Source organism: Canis lupus, chromosome 3 (assembly GCF_048164855.1).
Source record: "Canis lupus baileyi chromosome 3, mCanLup2.hap1, whole genome shotgun sequence".
Taxonomy (NCBI): domain Eukaryota; kingdom Metazoa; phylum Chordata; class Mammalia; order Carnivora; family Canidae; genus Canis; species Canis lupus.
The window spans coordinates 68,178,459-68,195,668 of NC_132840.1; the positions used below are offsets into that span (position 1 = coordinate 68,178,459).

The window sequence follows — 17,210 nt, forward strand, 5'->3', positions numbered from 1 at the left end:
ATTTCTTTGATATTACCCATCCTAACTGTGAGGTGCTATTTCATTGTGGTTTTGATTTTCTTTTCTTTTTTTTTTTTTTTTTTTGATTTTCATTTCCATCATGATTAGTGATTTTGAGTATCTTTTCATGTGCCTCTGGGACATCTGAATGTCTTCTTTGGGAAAACATCTACTCGGATCTCTCCATTTTTTAATTGAATTGTTTATTAATTAATTAATTAATTATTTTTACTATTGAGCTGTGTGGGTTCTTTATATCTTGGATAGTAGTTGATTTTTTTGCCCTTATTTAAAAAATTTCATGCCTTTTAACCCATGTTGCTATGAAATCTGAATGACCATTATTTTTATGGCTGGATGATAGGTGGTTTGGAGGCAGAGAAAAAGAAGGTGAATGAGCTGGCCTGTGGATCCCCCTGGCTCTAATCAGCAGAGTTGAGCTTTTTTCTATTTCCATATCTTGATTCCATGCAAGTTATAATTTGAAAAAGATTATAAGGCAAAAAGAAGAGGGAGGAGGAAGAGAAAAATAAAACAACTAGTCCAACCCTGAGAGAGTAACAGTCTCTTGCAAAAGCATATGGTCTTTCATCTGCTGCAAAAGTAGCTCTAATAAATTTTAAAACTAAGCAGCAGGGCTGCTCATGGCCTAGGCTTGTACTACCTGCCCCCCCCCCTTTTTTTTTACATGCCTCTTTAAAGATAAACATCTTTGTGGGGGAAGTGGTAATGTGGCTGGTCCATTTTTTCAGAGCCGGCAGTAGGCATTTACAGAAGGACAGGATCTAGCCTTCCCCTTGCATATGAGGTACATATGCCTTCAGGTCAAAGTAGAGGTTTGGTTTAGTGATTGGCCCCCCTGATCAGACTTCCTGGGCCGGTGGAGAACTAAAGCCGGGGGACCCCAACCTATGGATGAGAGTAGCCCCACTCAGTCATGAGTGTTGGTCCCTTTGTGAGATGCCATTCAGGAGTCTCTGTCAACATGTAGACATAGTAGTGACAGTCTTCTTCAATTAAGAGCCCTTTTTCAATCAAAAATATTTCACTGATTTCATCAGTGATTTAAGCAATGATATCAATGATTCCATGCTTATGAGTTTTTAAAATGACATGAATTTGGGTGGAATGGGAACTATGCTTAGCATTTTCATACCTACCACTGTCCTGGACTGACTTCAGGACCTCCCATCCCCACTGCAGTGACTCTCCCCTCTGTGCCACAACGACAAGGCTACATCTACATCATGGAACTTATGCCACAGAATCGTCCTGCCCTTGATATCTTGAACTCTGAGACTCAGCTCTCCGTTCAGCACTCCAGTGTCCCTACTCCTTCATTCCCATCAAACTTGTTTTCAGTGTTGAGACACTTGGGTGGCTCAGTGGGTTAGGCATCCAACTCTTGATTCTGGCTCAGGTCAATGATTTCAGGGTCATGAGATCGACCCCTGTGTCAGGCTCTGTGCTTAGCAGAGTCTGCTTGTCCCCCACGTAATTTCAATCTCCTCAGGGTCTCCCCTCCTCTGTCTTCTCTGTCCTCTGTTTATCAATGCTCCTCTGACTTGTCCCTGGTACAGATCCCACCGTCTGTTACTTCAAACCCACTCTCACCACTGTCCATGCTTCCTCTACTTGGGGATCCCCACATCCCCTCTGACCACTGCCAGTCCTGGATGTACCCATCCCGTCTTCCCTCAGTGCAGGCCTGCCCAGCAGTTCCAGGGGAGACCACATAACCCGCTGGCAGGTTCAAGAACAGCAGCATGTTTGGCAGCCCCAGCTGAATCTGGTGTTGCCGGGCATGGTTAGCATTCACTGTTCTTCCCAGCTTCTCAGAGCATCCCTTCCTGAAGCCTCCTTTACTCCGTCTGTCCCTCTCAATGTCACAGGCACAGTAAAGCCTACTTCATAGTGAAGAGGGCCATCAGACTTGATTGAGCTTTGTCCACTACCCTCTTCCCAAACTTCTCCACAAAAGTGCCTCTTCCTGCCTTCTCATGATCAGAGGAGCAAATGGCCCTTGTCTTCTCCTCTGAAACCTTGCCACATCATTCACACCCTCCTTTGTGTCTGTTTCTCCTTCACCAACTCCTCATCTCAGCCTCCAGATGCTCTCTCACGCTAAAACACCTTCGTTGGCTGTTGTACCTTCCCCTTCAGCTAATATCCATTCTCCTCCCTCACTGCCTCTGTTTACCTGCTTCCTCATGTCTTCTTGGTTCACGGCCCTCTGACTAACACACCACTCTACAGTATCTGTTCTCAAAAAGGTCACCAAGCCTATGTAATTATTAAATGAAATGAGGTTTCCAATCCTTAGACTGACTTTTCAATAGTGTTTAACATTATCGACTGCCTGTCTTAAAATTCTCTCATCCCTGAACTCCTCCAGACCAGTTTCTCCTGATTCTTTTTTCTTTTTCTTTTCTTTTCTTATTTTTTAAAGATTTTATTTATTTATTCACGAGAGACAGAGAGAGAGGCAGAGACACAGCAGAGGGACAAGCAGGCTTCATGCAGGGAGCCCGACGTGGGACTCGATCCTGGGTCTCCAGGATCATGCCCTGGGCTGAAGGCGGCACTAAACCACTGAGCCACCCAGGCTGCCCCCCCCCCTTTTTTTTTTAAAGACTTATTTATTTGAGAGAGAGCACGAGTGTGGGGAGGGGAAGGGCACAGGGGAAAGGAGAAGCAGACTCTGCTGAGCAAGAAGCCTGACCTGGTACTTGATCCCAGGATCCTAAGATCAGGACCTGAGCCAAAGGCAGACGCTTAACCAACTGTGCCACCCAGGTGTCCTCTCCTGATTTTTTTTCTACCCATCAGATTTCTCATTCTAAAATAAATTTTTTGTTCTTCATCTCACTTCACTTGTGCCTTTGGTATTGATACATACCAGCCTCTGCCCTGAGTATTCCTCTTCTCTCATTATATGCTTTCTTTGATATAGTAGAAATAATACATTCTTTGGAGTAGATGGAGTGGATTCAGATCCCATTTTGCCATTTATCAGTGCTGTGGTCTTGAGCAAGTTTTCCCATGAGAAATGGGGCTAATAATACAGATTTTAGTGATTGGGCATGAGAATTAAAGGAGACAATGCATAAAAAGTACCTCAGTCAGTGGCTAACAAGAATTGGCAGTCAGTACATTTTCATTTTCTTCTTTACCTTCAGTGCTTTCTCTCCCCACTCCCTTTCCTGCCAAATTACTTTTTATAGTTCACCTTAATTTTTGGGGTGTTGTAAGATCCCACGATTTGGGGTCAGCACTGAATTCAAATCCCTTTCCTGCCACTTACCAGCCCTGTTACCCTGGCGTGTTTTTAGTCTGTACATTGGTTTCTACATCCTTAAAATGGTAATAATATCTATTCACAGGATTAATGCATGTGTGAGATAAATATTAAAATAATATTTTATGTTTATATATGAGTTAAAATATGTTATAGATTTATATATATAGGAAAGGATGTGGTAACATGCTTAGTTAAGCACTCAGTACGTGGTAGTTACTGTCTTGTTTGCACCTTGCCTGTGCCTGTCACACACAGATACTCTCACACATGCAGCTCCCACCCAGTCCCCATCTCTTGTGCTCTAGCACCTGTAACTTTGCCAATGGGCTGTAGAACATCTTTACTCTGATGGCTTCAAATAGCTTGACTCTTGTTCAAAATGGAACTCTGTGCTCTTCACATGTTCTCCATCTCAGTGGAAGTATCTCTATCTCTCAGGTATGACTGTACTTTGTGTTTTTGTCGCTGCTTTTATCCTATCAGTCATCTCACTTGTTTCTGGAATTTGTCCTTTTCTAATTATACTATGTCAGTTCAGGTTCTCATAATCTCTCACTTGAATTGTTGCGTGGTCTCCTTATTGGTTTCTCCGAATCTGGATGCTCCTCATTCTGTCCTGCATTCTACTGTGTGTCCCAAGTGACCTTTCTAAAATGCACATCTGCCTATTTCATTCTTCCTGTTTCAAAACTGCATACATTGCTGTTAAAAGTCTGAGCTTGGGGATCCCTGGGTGGCTCAGTGGTTTGGTGCCTGCCCTTGGCCCAGGGCATGATCCTGGAGTCCAGGGATCACGTTCCACATCGGGCTCCCTGCATGGAGCCTGCTTCCCCTCTGCCTGTGTCTCTGCCTCTCTCTCTCTCTCTCTCTCTCTGTCTCTCTGTGTGTACTCATGAATAAATGAATAAAATCTTTTTAAAAAAAGAAGTCTTTGAGCTCTAAGTGTGGATAGATCTTGCGCTGACTGATTTCTCCACCATCACCAGCCACTGACAGCTGCCCACATACGGATTTGTTAACTGGATGTTTCTCCAGGATCACCACATGCCTTCAATTCCCTTTCTTTCTTTCTTTCTTTCTTTCTTTCTTTCTTTCTTTCTTTCTTTCTTTCTCTCTCTCTCTCTCTCTCTCTCTCTCTCTCTCTCTCTCTTTCTTTCTTTCTCTTTGTCACCACCTCTCCCTAGAGTACCCCTCCCCCATCTTTAGTTGGCAAACATCCTTAGGGAATCAGAGTCTTCTCTCCTCTAGACCCTTTCGCGATCCCCACATCCTTCCATTCTGTTGCTCCTTCTGTGCACAGATAGTATTAGTTAACACCTTTCTGTTGTCTCAGAGAACAACTTTATGACATAGTTATGTGCCTGTAAGCACTCGTCTTGGCACAAGCCTGGCAGAGTAGTGGGGGCTCAAGAAAAGTTGGCTGGTTTGAGTAAATGGATACATGGAATGATAGGATCTAGAAGGATTTTATGAGATGGAATCTAACAAGTTGAATATTTTTAAAGGTAGATGAGATGAAGAGAGATTTCACAAGCACAAGTAATTCAGAATGTAACAGCATAATGTGTTAAAAATTACTTAAGCGTTTTGGTTGACAGCTCAGTGTGAGTCAATACTATGAGGTGGTAACAAAAAAAAATAAGTAGGAAAGAAAAAAATATGAAGTTTCTTAAATGAAGAAACTTGAGTGTCTGCTGTTATACCCAGAGTATTGTGTTTGGGACTCTGTGTTGTGGTTTTATTTTATTTTTTTAAATTTTTTTTTGTATTGTGGTTTTAGAGATACTTAGATTATAATAGCAATAATTATTGAAATTATTTTCTTTATAATGTTTTTGGAAGAAAATTACCCAAACAGAGAAACTACTAGCTAATACAATCAAGAAGAAAAAGGACAGAAGCACAAATGTGCAAAACAAGAAATGACAGGAGGAAAGGAAACCATCGAAACATAAGAATGTACAGGAGACTGCACACCTCTCAGCAAATACATTTGAGGACCTTGTGAAACGGATGGTTTCCTGGGAAAGCACAGATACCACAATTGATAGAGATAGCAGATGTGAACACAATTTCTACAGAGGAAAGAAGAGATATGTATTAAGTATCCACCTCTCAAAAAAAGCACAAGGCCCAGATTTCTTCACAGAGAAATGCTACCAAACCTTCAAATATCAAATACTCCTGATGTTCTCTATACATTATTTCAGAGAATTGGAAATGAAGGGAAACTTTCCACCTTTTTTAATGAAACAAGTGCAATTTTGACTATACATGATACATAGTACAGAAAACTATTATTTATATTATTTCTGAATATCCATGAAAAAATATATATAGTGTTAATACAAGACAAATATTTTATTAACAAATAGAATCCAACACTATTTTAAAATATAAATAAGTATGATAAGGTAAGATTAATTCCAAGAATGCAAAGTAAGTTCATTATTTGGAAATCCACCAATATCATATACCATATTAATAGGTTTTAGGATAAATAATCATAGGATTATCTCCATAAATGCTGACAAAACTTTTATCAAAATTCAACATCCATTCTTTATGGAAATACTCAAGAAAACAGGACCTGATGGATATTTTCTTAATGTGATATTATATATATTTATACATGTGTACACACATGTATAAATATATGTATACATAATTTATACATATATATGTAAATAGATGTGTATATGTATATATGTATATATACATGTGTGTATTTATATTGATATATGTATGTATATACACATTATATAGTTTGTATGTATATGTGTATATAGTATACACACATAAAATATTTTAATCTTAGTCTTAAAACCAGTAATATTAAATTGGGAAATACTACAACTCATTTCTTTAAGACAGGAACAGGGGAGAATAGCCACTATTCCACAGCTTTCAACCAGATGTAACCAATACAGTTAAACTAAAGAAATTGACTAGAGGCATGAGGATTAGTACAGTAAAACTCTGTTTGTAGATGATATCTTAGTAAACTGGAAAACCAGGCAGAATCAATGACAAAACCAATTCAAACAATAGAAGGTAAGGCAACAGGGTGTAAAATTAACCTACTGAAATAATAGCCTTCATATACACAAACAACCAGTTAGGGAACAATAATAGTAGAAAAAACCTTTACAGTAGCAAAAAAGATTAAATATTTAGGAACTTAACAAGAAATGTGTGAACTTTAGAATACTCCTGAAAGACCCAATTAAATGAAAAAACATCCTGTGTTCTTGAATAGGATAATTCAACAACATAAAGATGTTAGTACTCCTTAAGCAGCCCAGGTAGCTCAGCAGTTTAATGCCTGCCTTTGGCCCAGGGCCTGATCTTGGAGTCCCAGGATCGAGTCCCATGTTGGGCTCCTTGCATGGAGCCTGCTTCTCCCTCTGCCTGTGCCTCTGCCTCTCTCTCTGTGTCTATCATGAATAAATAAAATCTTAAAAAAATTTTTATTTTTATTTTTTTGTAAAATTTTTTTTTAAATTTAATACAATCTTAATAAAAATTCTAACAAGTTTTTAAAGGAAGTTAAGCAAAATAAATAAATAAATAAGGGAAGTTAAACAAATCAATATAAAGTTTATATGGAAAAATAAATATGCAAGAATAGTCAAGAAAACACTAAAAAAGATTTTTCAGTGAAGGGACACGCCCTTCTAGACATTAAAATATACTTTGAGGTGCCTAAGTGGCTCAGTCATTTAAGTATCTGACTCTTGGTTTCGGCTCAGGTCAGGATCTCAGTGTCCTGGGACCGAACCCCACTTTCAGCTCTGTACTGCGCAGTCTGCTTCTCCCTCTCCCTCTGCCCTTCACCTTGCTCGTGCTGTCTCTCTCTCTCTCTCTCTCTCTCAAATAAATAAATAAAATCTTAAAAAGAAACCTATAACATAAAATTTACCATCTTAGCTATTTTAAGGGGTAAAGGTTAGTGAAGTTTATTCACATTGTGAAATAGATCTTCAGAATTTTTTCATCATGCAAAATTGAACTATACCTTTTGTGTGTGTGTGACTAGATTATCTCATTTATAACACTGTCCCCCAAATTCTATGTTCTAGCATGTGACAGAATTTCCTTCCTGCTCATTGCACACTGGGTTGCTTATTTTTTGATTATTGTAAATAATACTGCTATAAACAAGGGTGTACGAATATCTCTTTGATCCCCTGCTTTCTGGACCATTGCCTTGAGGCAGTGGTGTTAGCCTGGCTTATCCATGCTGAGGACATTAAGCATTCAATCAAGCACATTAATGAAAAGACTGTAAGGTGTGAAACCATTTAGAAAGCAAAGCCACAACTTTTCCTTATGGTTTTTTGATGTTCTGTCATTTATTTATTTATTTATTTAAGATTTTATTTTTTTATTATTTATTCATGACAGACACACACACACAGAGAGAAGCAGAGATACAGGCAGAGGGAGAAGCAGGCTCCATGCAGGGAGCCTGATGTGGGACTTGATCCCGGGACTCCAGGACCACGCCCTGGGCCAAAGGCAGCGCTAAACTGCTGAGCCACCCAGGGATCCCCTGTTCTGTCATTTAAATAGATCATTTCTACTGTAATTATATGTATAAAAATGATTAGCCAGTAAGGACAGTCATCTTATTTATTTAGTTTAGCAAAATTCTGATAATTTGAAAAATTTTAAAGTCAATGGAAGATATAAGATATGAAGATAACTTTCTAAAAATTTAGGAACCCATTTTTAAACTTTTTTTTTTTTTTTTTTTTTTTAGACTTTATTTATTTATGATAGTCACAGAGAGAGAGAGAGAGGCAGAGACACAGGCAGAGGGAGAAGCAGGCTCCATGCACTGGGAGCCTGACGTGGGATTCGATCCCGGGTCTCCAGGATCGCGCCCTGGGCCAAAGGCAGGCGCCAAACCGCTGCGCCACCCAGGGATCCCAGGAACCCATTTTAATTGAGAAAATGTAAAGTATTCTATATCCTTGCATGTTATTCTCTTGGCCATAGGCTAAAAAATCAGAATTATCTTTGGAGTCAGCAATTTAGAGATTCTTTTTAGCTTTCTAAGTGTGAGTTTTTTGATGGGGTAGGGGTCAGAAGAATGTAGGTTGCTCTTTCCCGTTATATTCCAGGATATACTCAAAAGGTATCATCCCTTAATTTCAAGTTTTCTAATTAATCAAGTTGTGCTAAGAACTCATTCTGATTCCTTATCTCTATATTTGAAGGCTCTCATTTTGACACCATGTTTTTCCTACTGATAACTGTTTTTCTCTTTTTGCTCCTGTTTGAAGGTACAGTCACTGGTTTGATGGAATGGCTTTGCTTCACCAGTTCAGGATGGAGAAGGGCACAGTGACCTATAGAAGCAAGTTCCTACAGAGTGATACCTATAAGGCCAATAGTGCCCATGATCGAATTGTGATCTCAGAATTTGGCACACTGGCTCTCCCTGATCCATGCAAGAATGTTTTTGAACGTTTCATGTCAAAATTTGAGCTGCCTGGTAAGCAGCCTTTACTGTACTCAGAATTTGTGGGTGATAGTGATGATTATTTCATTATGATATGTATCAATCTATATAAATATATACTTTGAAATACATATATCTAGGTATGAGAGGATGTTTAAACTGTGCTGTTGCTCTGATTGTGTGCTATAGTAAGTTGTGATGTTTAATTAACTCTGAGGTTTGGTTTCAGCAATAACTGACAATACCAACGTCAACTACGTGCAGTACAAAGGTGACTACTATGTTAGTACTGAGACCAACTTTATGAATAAAGTGGACATTAAAACTCTGGAAAAAACAGAAAAGGTAAAATATAGGTAAAAAATAAATAAAATAGACCCTACAATTTTTTTCCTTTCAAAATACTTTTTAGTGTAGTAGATATCTAAAGAAGAAATTGAGGGGGCACCTGGGTGACTCAGGCAGTTGAGTGGCAGACTCTTGATTTCAACTCAGGTCATGATCTCATCTCAGTCTCCTGGGATACAGCCCCAAGTCTTTCTCAGCGTTCTGCAGGGAGTCTGCTTCAGGATTCTCTCTCTCCCTCTGCTCTTCCCTCTCTAAAATAAATAAGATCTTAAAAAAAAAAAGAAAGACAATTCTAGACTTCTTAGTCCTAATATCCGAAGGCTATGGCAAAGGAGAAATAGAATAGTATAGATTTACATTGGCTGTTTCATGTTCTTCCTAGCTACAGGTAGAATTGGACTAGAGATTGTCTAGACCCATACTGCTTTCACTTAACACATTAATTAAAAATAAATAGGATTTTGGACCAGAATTTTAATTTTAATTCTTATTTTTTGCACTTTCCTATGATCTTGGGGGGAAAATCCTTACTGGATAATTGTTTTTGTCCATTTGTTGTTAATGGTGTTGCAGTTTTTGTTTATTATTATTCTCAGTTTCCTTAGTAGGAAAAATAAATTTGATTTCTTGGGGGTGAGATATTGGGGCTTATACTATAGTTTTTCTATTCTATTTTAAAAATATTTAACACATTCCTACTGTCTATGCTGCAAGTAGGGATCTGCCTATGTAACATTAAAAATCCCTGATGGTCTTAAATTTGCAGGTAGACTGGAGCAAATTTATTGCTGTGAATGGAGCAACTGCACATCCTCATTATGACCCAGATGGAACAGCATACAACATGGGGAACTCCTATGGGCCACATGGTAAAGTTGAGATAGAGGTCTTTTTAAAAATAATTAGGAGTTAACTATCTTTCCAGGATTCCATTATGGTTAAGGTTGTAAGCCCATAGGAACTTTGTTTGAAAGGTTCTGAGAGAATTTTCCAAAGTGGTATAACTGAGCTTAAAGTATACAATTTACTGTGTTCTGTGGTCCTTCTGCACATACACTTAGCAACTGATTTGCTATTTGACCTTTTCAGCATGACTTACATTTTTATATTCTATCGTCCTTTTTGGCTCACAGGCATTGTAGGGATTTTTAATATGTATTTCACAAACTTGAATTTCTTAAAAGTATCATATTGCAAGTACAAAAAAATGTAGAATGCTACCACAAAGAGATATGGGGGTCAGGGAAGGTATATTGTTTATCACATGGGAAGGAATTTATCAATGGAATAACATTCTGAGGTAAGTTAAGGTTATAGTGTGGTTGTATTTACAGCTGTTTATATCACATCTTTTTCCTGGTCATCCACATATTTTTCCAACTGCCTACCAATCTGCTCTAGAAAGTTCTAATAGCTAATAGTGATAGCTAACTTTTATTGAGCACAAGTGCCTAGTACATGCTGATGTTAAGCATTTTTACATATATTTTCTCATTTAATCCTTCTAACAACTCTCTGGGAAAGGTACTAATAAACTGCCCCCGTTTTACAGATGAAAGGAGTGAACCTAAGAAGGTTTAGGATACTTGCTTAAGCAAGCTTCTAAGTATATAAAACCGGTCTTGAGCCTGAATCATACCCAAAGTCACTTTGTTGGACAATCTTAGGAATTTTTCATTACTGAGTGCAGAAGACTCTCAGACCATGCAAATTCATGTTCTTGTAGCTTGAGTATGTATCCCTCTGAAAAGAAATGGGTAGGTGTTAAGATATTGCTGGCTCTCTTTGCTGTCAATCTATCATCTGTAACCTGTGAAAGCTTTGTAGAGTTTAATGTTGTGTAGGTTAATGTATACGTTGGTAGTGAGTAATTGGTTTTGCAGGTTGTTGGTCTTTACCTCTGTATTTACAAATGTGGGGGTGTATATTAAAATGAATACTGCAGGTTTTTTTTACGGCTCAAGTAAAGATAGGGTATTCCGACACTTTATCACCCGTGTCTCTCTCCTCTTCTTTATTACTTGATCTAGGATAGGGATGAATCCTTCAAAGCTGTTACAGGACACAGCAAACATTCTTTTAGGTAAAATGTTTCAGCAAATAGGTAAACTGACTCAGTGGTTTTGTTTCGTTTTTGGCTATCCATCTTTTTTCATCATTAAAAAAAAGATTCATTTAAAAAATGATGTCTATATACTTTTTTTGGTCTGTTTTTTCTTCCTTTAGTAACATATTAGTGTAATTAATTACTCGTTTTGCAGAACCAGGCTGCATAGAATTCTTCTAAGTAGATGTACCTCTTTTTTAAAAACTATTTTCATGTTGATTAAAATATGGTTGACAAAAAATACATTTACTAATAAATTAATTCTAGGGGCACCTGGGTTGCTCAGTGGTTGAGTGCCTTTGACTCAGGTCATGATCCTGGGGTTCTGGGATGGAGTTCTGCATTGGGCTCCCTGCAGGGAGCCACCTTTTCCCTCTGCCTATTTATCTGTTCTCTCTGTGTCTCTCATAAATAAGTAAATAAAATCTTTAAAAAAAAATTAACTATTAATCAAGTAGATAACTTTGTAATTAGTTCATAATATGATAAATACTGTTTAACCATTCTGAATTATATATTCTAAAATAAATAGTCATTGGATTAGTGGTTCTCAGCCTTTAATGTGCCTAAGAATGTTCTGGAATGCTTTTTAGCAATGTAGATTCCTGGGCATTGTCTTCAGAGATTTTGGTTCAATAGACCTGAAAAGGGGCCAAGAATCTGCATTTTAACCACCCCCTTACAAGGCCCTTATCTTGGCACATTTGAACAAGTCCCCAGGTGATTTTGGTACAAGTGACTCCTGGATCTTTGAGAAACCCTGCCCCCCTGCCCCAAGTCATCAAAGGCTATCTTGTTACTTTGCCTCAATTTGCTATTATACAAAGTCCTGAAGAGTCTCCTACAGTTAGACTTGTAGTATGGGCAGGTCATTCTGGGCATTCCTTTGCTGGATGTTTCCTGGGCGTGTGTCTGCCTTGCTCAGGCCTTCACAACTTGTGGTTAGAACAGTTCATTAATGAGGAGCCTGGGTGGCTCAGTTGGTTAAGTGTCTGCCTTTGGCTCAGGTTGTGATCCTGGGGTCATGAGATCAAGCCCCAAATCGAGCTTCCTACTCAGTGAAGAGTCTGTTTTTACCTCTCTCTCTGCCCCTTCCCTTGCTCGTGCTCTCTCTCCCTCTTTTTTCAAATAAATAAATAAAAATCTTCCAGGAAAACAAAAAAATAGTTCATTAACTAATGGTTAAGTTTAATGAATTGAATATTGTCACTTAATCCAACTGCTGAGATGGGCAGTTCTTCTCTTTATCTTCTGCTAATCTCAACTAAAACTGAATTTTCTTTCTTCCTCTTCCTTCTTTTTACTTGATGATTTAGTCTGGTGGGGAGTTTTTGAACTGAAACTCAAATGTACATGTAGCTGCGGGGAGCTCGACTACCTAAGATGTGTTTGGGGGGAATTTAGTGATTCTCATAATAAGGTGCTTGCCAGTAATTTTTATCTTTAAGAATTAAAAAGCTTGGGGATCTCTGGGTGGCTCAGTGGTTCAGCGCCTGCCTTAGGCTCAGGGCATGATCCTGGAGTTCCGGGATCGAGTCCCACGTCGGGCTCCCTGCATGGAGCCTGCTTCTCCCTCAGCCTGTCTCCGCCTCTCTCTCTCTCTCTCTCTCTTTCTGTATCATGAATAAATAAATAAAATAAAATAAAAGAATTAAAAAGCTTTTAGTTGTTTTAGCCTTTCCAGGTATCTTTAAGAGACCTTTAAAAATGAACAAAAATCCTCTAAATATTAATCAATCCAGCTAACTTTTAGTGTTAATTAAATATATGTAATCATTTAGATGGTAATATGGTACTCTTGAACTATAGAGCTTGTCTTTTATTGCTTTATAACTCATCTTTATATATAATGGGTTCTCAGAACACATCTACATCCCTAACTCAGACCTCTCCAGTATTTTATATCCAATTGCTTACTCAGTGTTTTTACTAGGATGTCTAATAGGCATTACAAAATTAACTTATCTAAAAACCAAACTCCTGAAGATTTCCCCTGATTTTTTTCTGCTTAAAATAATCCCCATCTCAGTTGATGCTAATTTCATCCTTCCAACTGCACAAGGCGACAGTTTTGGAATCATCCTTCCCACCTCTGTCACATCCATATCCAATTGGTTAAAAAGCAAATTGCAGCAATGCCTTCAAAATAAATAAAAAATCCAGCTACCTCATATGACTTCTACTGCCAGCACTCTGGTTTGAGCCTACAATCCTCTCTCATGTGAATTATTATAATGGTTTTTTAATGGTCTCCATGCTTCAGTCTCACTTCATTTCATTCTCAACATATCAGCCACTTATCCTTTGAACCCACCCACCTCATCTCTCTAGACTCTTCCCCTTGTTCACTGTGATAGGACCACACTGGCCTTCTTGGTTTTATTTGAACACTCCAGACTTAACTCTTGGTTAAGAATCTTTGGATTTGCTCTTCTTTCTGCCTGGAATTGTTTTTCTTGAGTATCCTCAAGGCTCTCTTCCTCACCATCTTTAGATCTTTGCTCAAATGTCACCTTTTTAGAGAAGCCTTCTCAGATCACCATATCTGAAATTGCAAACAGTGGCCTCCATCCATATACACTTACTCTTGATCCCCGTTCCCTGTTTTATTTTTTCTTTATAGGTCTTACCATCATCTCATGCTTTATGTTTTTACTTATGGGTACTTATTAGAACTTGAGCTTTATCAAAGAAGAGCCTTTTGTATATTGCACACCACTGTATACAAGTATCTGGAAGATAAACTTAGGATACTCAGAAGAATACCTGGAATATAGTTGGCACTCAATAAATAATTGCTGAATAAATGAATAGAGAACTGTATGGTTATCTTGTTCCAAAAGAAGCTCAGTAATTACAAAATTCTGTAAGTTACCCCAGTTTTTCAGGACCAGCATTGACAATTCTAATACCAGAAATATAATTTGATATGACCTCAATATTTATTATAACGTATGGTTTAACATAACATATGATTTAACAAATATGTTAATTAATCGGTCAATAGCTATTTGTACTGTGCCTACTGAATACTAAGTCCTTGCTTGGTACTGAGGATGCAAAGATGAATCAGACACAATTCCTGCCCTTAAAGAGCTTACCAGTCTACTGGGAAGCAGATAAATAAGTCACAATCATAGTGTAATAAGTGCTATAACTGTATAGGATATAATCAGGGCATTAGAGGAGGGGCACCAATTACATTTGGGGTAGGGAAGAGTCAGGGATTGCTACTTGAGGAGTGGTTACCTGAGCTGATTTCTGAAGAAGTGGTAAGATGAATGATTGCATGAATGAAGGTGACTGCATGAATGCATTGATGAGAAAGGATGAGATGGGACTATGGGACTCAGAGTGCCCCCAGGGATTCAGAGGATTGGACAAGAGTGGATGTTGGGGCACGTGGAGACTATAGTTGTAGGGAGTAGGAAGAGGGACAAATAGAATTTGAGGATATTAAAAAAAAGTAAGAATTTGAGGATAATACTGACTGGTACCTAATCTTTTCCTATAAAGTAGAGAGTGAGATCATCTTCAGGGAGTGAAAGGGTGGATAACTTTTAGAGATCATTAAAATGCAACAAACTTAGCTACAAATCATGAAAAAAAACCCACAATAAACTGTTGATCGATTACTTTGTATTGTTTGAAAACCTTAGCTAATGATTTTTGTGAAGTTCATATTTTTTTAAATCCAAGTCTTCCTTTGAAATAGCCCTTTATGAAATATGGATGTCATGCATATATTGCATAAGTCTTTTCACTGCTTTTGTGTAGTTCATGAGTTAAAAGGATTGTCTTTTATTCTGGAATGTGTAAGACAGGATTTTGTTTTCCAGGTTCTTGCTATAATGTTATTCAGATTCCTCCAGAGAAGGTGGATCTTGGGGAGACAGTCCACGGAGCCCAGGTGATATGTTCTATTGCCTCTGCAGAGAGGATGAAACCTTCTTACTATCATAGCTTTGGTAAGCCCGGAGATAAGGTCAATTAACGTCGCTGCAGCAGAGGAACTAGTTTGGGCAAATGCTGTGTCAATACACCTCAAAGTATGCTGATAATGAGATCAAAGTTGCATTGTAATGCTAGTTAAATTTATTCTGTTTAGTCACATACTTCTTACCCTGGCCAAATGACTGCTGAAAAAGACATATTTAAAAAATTGACAACATCAAAGTGAACCATAAGTTATGGACTTTGGATGCTTTTGATGTATCTGTGTAAGTTCATCAGGTGTAGTAAACATGCTGATCACTCTAGTGGGGGTGTTGTTAATAAGGAGGCTATGCATGTATGGGGGCAAGGGGTATATGGCAAGTCTCTGTACCTTCCCTTTAATTTTGTTACAAACCTGAAACTGCTCTAAAAAAGTAAAGCCTTAATAAAAAAAATAATCTGACCATAAAAAATTGACAGAACTCAAAATTTTAGGTAACTTTAAAGCCATAGGTAATGATCAGACATGAAAAGATCTTGACTATATTTTGGGGGGAAATTCATATTTTGTTTGATTGCTTCAGATCTTTCTCAGAATATTTATTTTCTGTGTTCTAAACCTTTATAGCCAATCTGCTCCTGAATCCTTACCTTCAATGTAAATAGCAAATGGAATACAGAATAAACATCTCGATCACAAATGACATTTTAATATTATGCTTCTTTACTTTGTTCCTAAAACAAACAATTTAGGGGTGCCTGGGTGGCTCAGATGGTTGGTTTAAGCATCTGCCTTCAGCTCAAGTCATGATCTCAAAAAGCAAGCTGAGGGCATTCAAACCCCAGCTGTTCTAAAGAAATTCCCTTTTTTATGTAGGAACAGAAAATATGTTAAGCAAAGCTGGGAAACAGTGAAGAATTACTTTGTGGCTGGCTTTTGCTTAGGTCAGCAGTACCGTGTCCAGGCATTTGGATGAGTCCCCATAACTGTTACATTTCAGACAACTCTAATTTGCCAAATAACATTTTATTATTTGCTGGAGCCTTTTAGGAATGACAAGGAACTATATAATCTTCATTGAACAGCCTCTAAAGATGAATTTGTGGAAAATTGTCACTTCTAGAATTCGGGGAAAGGCCTTTTCAGATGGAATAAGCTGGGAACCCCAGTATAATACGCGATTTCATGTAGTGGATAAGCACACTGGACAGGTGGAGTATTTTGAGTATACTAAAATGATTGGACATAAAGGCATATTTTCCTGTGGTTGATTTTTACCTTCTCTGGGCATTGCTTGCATAAGACACACTTAATCAAGGATATTACCTTCTTCCATAGGTAGAAGCTCACTTATTTATTAATACAGTGGGTTTTGCATATTAGAAAATGGTAAGAAATGGCTTTACACTTTTAATTATCTGACCCAACTATAATGGCATCTAGGAAACCTTCTTAGCATCTTAGCATGGATTTGTCCATATCATACTATTTGCTAAAGAGAACGTTGTTCGTGCAGAGGTGTTCTGTAACTTTTGCACTCATACTTTAATTGCTTACTTCTGTGACTTTTTGATATGTAAATATGATAATCCTACCAAAGTCCAAAGTATGTTGGTTAAATATCTTTCTATATTCCTGATTAGTGGCACTGGTATGTTTGTCCTTTTTTAGCCTCTTTAAAGAGATAATATCCTAAATTTATTCTATCCTAATGTCATTACACAAAAGAATCCTATTTTTGGTAATGAGTGCATTTTTCAAAGAATTAATCATAAGTTACTTAATGGCAGTATTTTCTATTTAATCATGTAGAGTCCAGGATTTATTTATCCCTCAAAATATTGGACCATATTTCATCAGGACTTTTAAGTTCGTTGTAGCAGTTGACTGGTTTGTATCAGATAGCCCCAGTTCATTGTTTAATATGAGATCTGATGGCTTAAACAAGCAATGCTCAAATCAAAATGTTTGCTTCTACTTTTTACACTTGCTAGGCTTGTCATTTAAAGGGGAGCCCCAGTTCATTGTTTAATATGAGATGTGATGG

General features: G+C 37.9%; 1 protein-coding gene across 6 annotated transcripts in view; it reads left to right on the forward strand.

The window, feature by feature from the left end:
• The window catches only part of BCO2 (beta-carotene oxygenase 2), a 54,574-nt gene that overhangs the window by 19,351 nt on the left and 18,013 nt on the right, over positions 1-17,210 (forward strand). For 4 of the 6 annotated variants that reach the window (XM_072822011.1, XM_072822009.1, XM_072822010.1 and 1 more), the window contains 5 exons: positions 8,593-8,804; positions 9,001-9,116; positions 9,886-9,988; positions 15,066-15,194; positions 16,214-16,374. In XM_072822011.1, the coding sequence (XP_072678112.1) occupies positions 8,593-8,804; positions 9,001-9,116; positions 9,886-9,988; positions 15,066-15,194; positions 16,214-16,374 (721 nt within the window). The remainder of the gene's footprint in view (positions 1-8,592; positions 8,805-9,000; positions 9,117-9,885; positions 9,989-15,065; positions 15,195-16,213; positions 16,375-17,210) is intronic. The other 2 variants (XM_072822014.1, XM_072822015.1) reach the window with 1 other exon arrangement.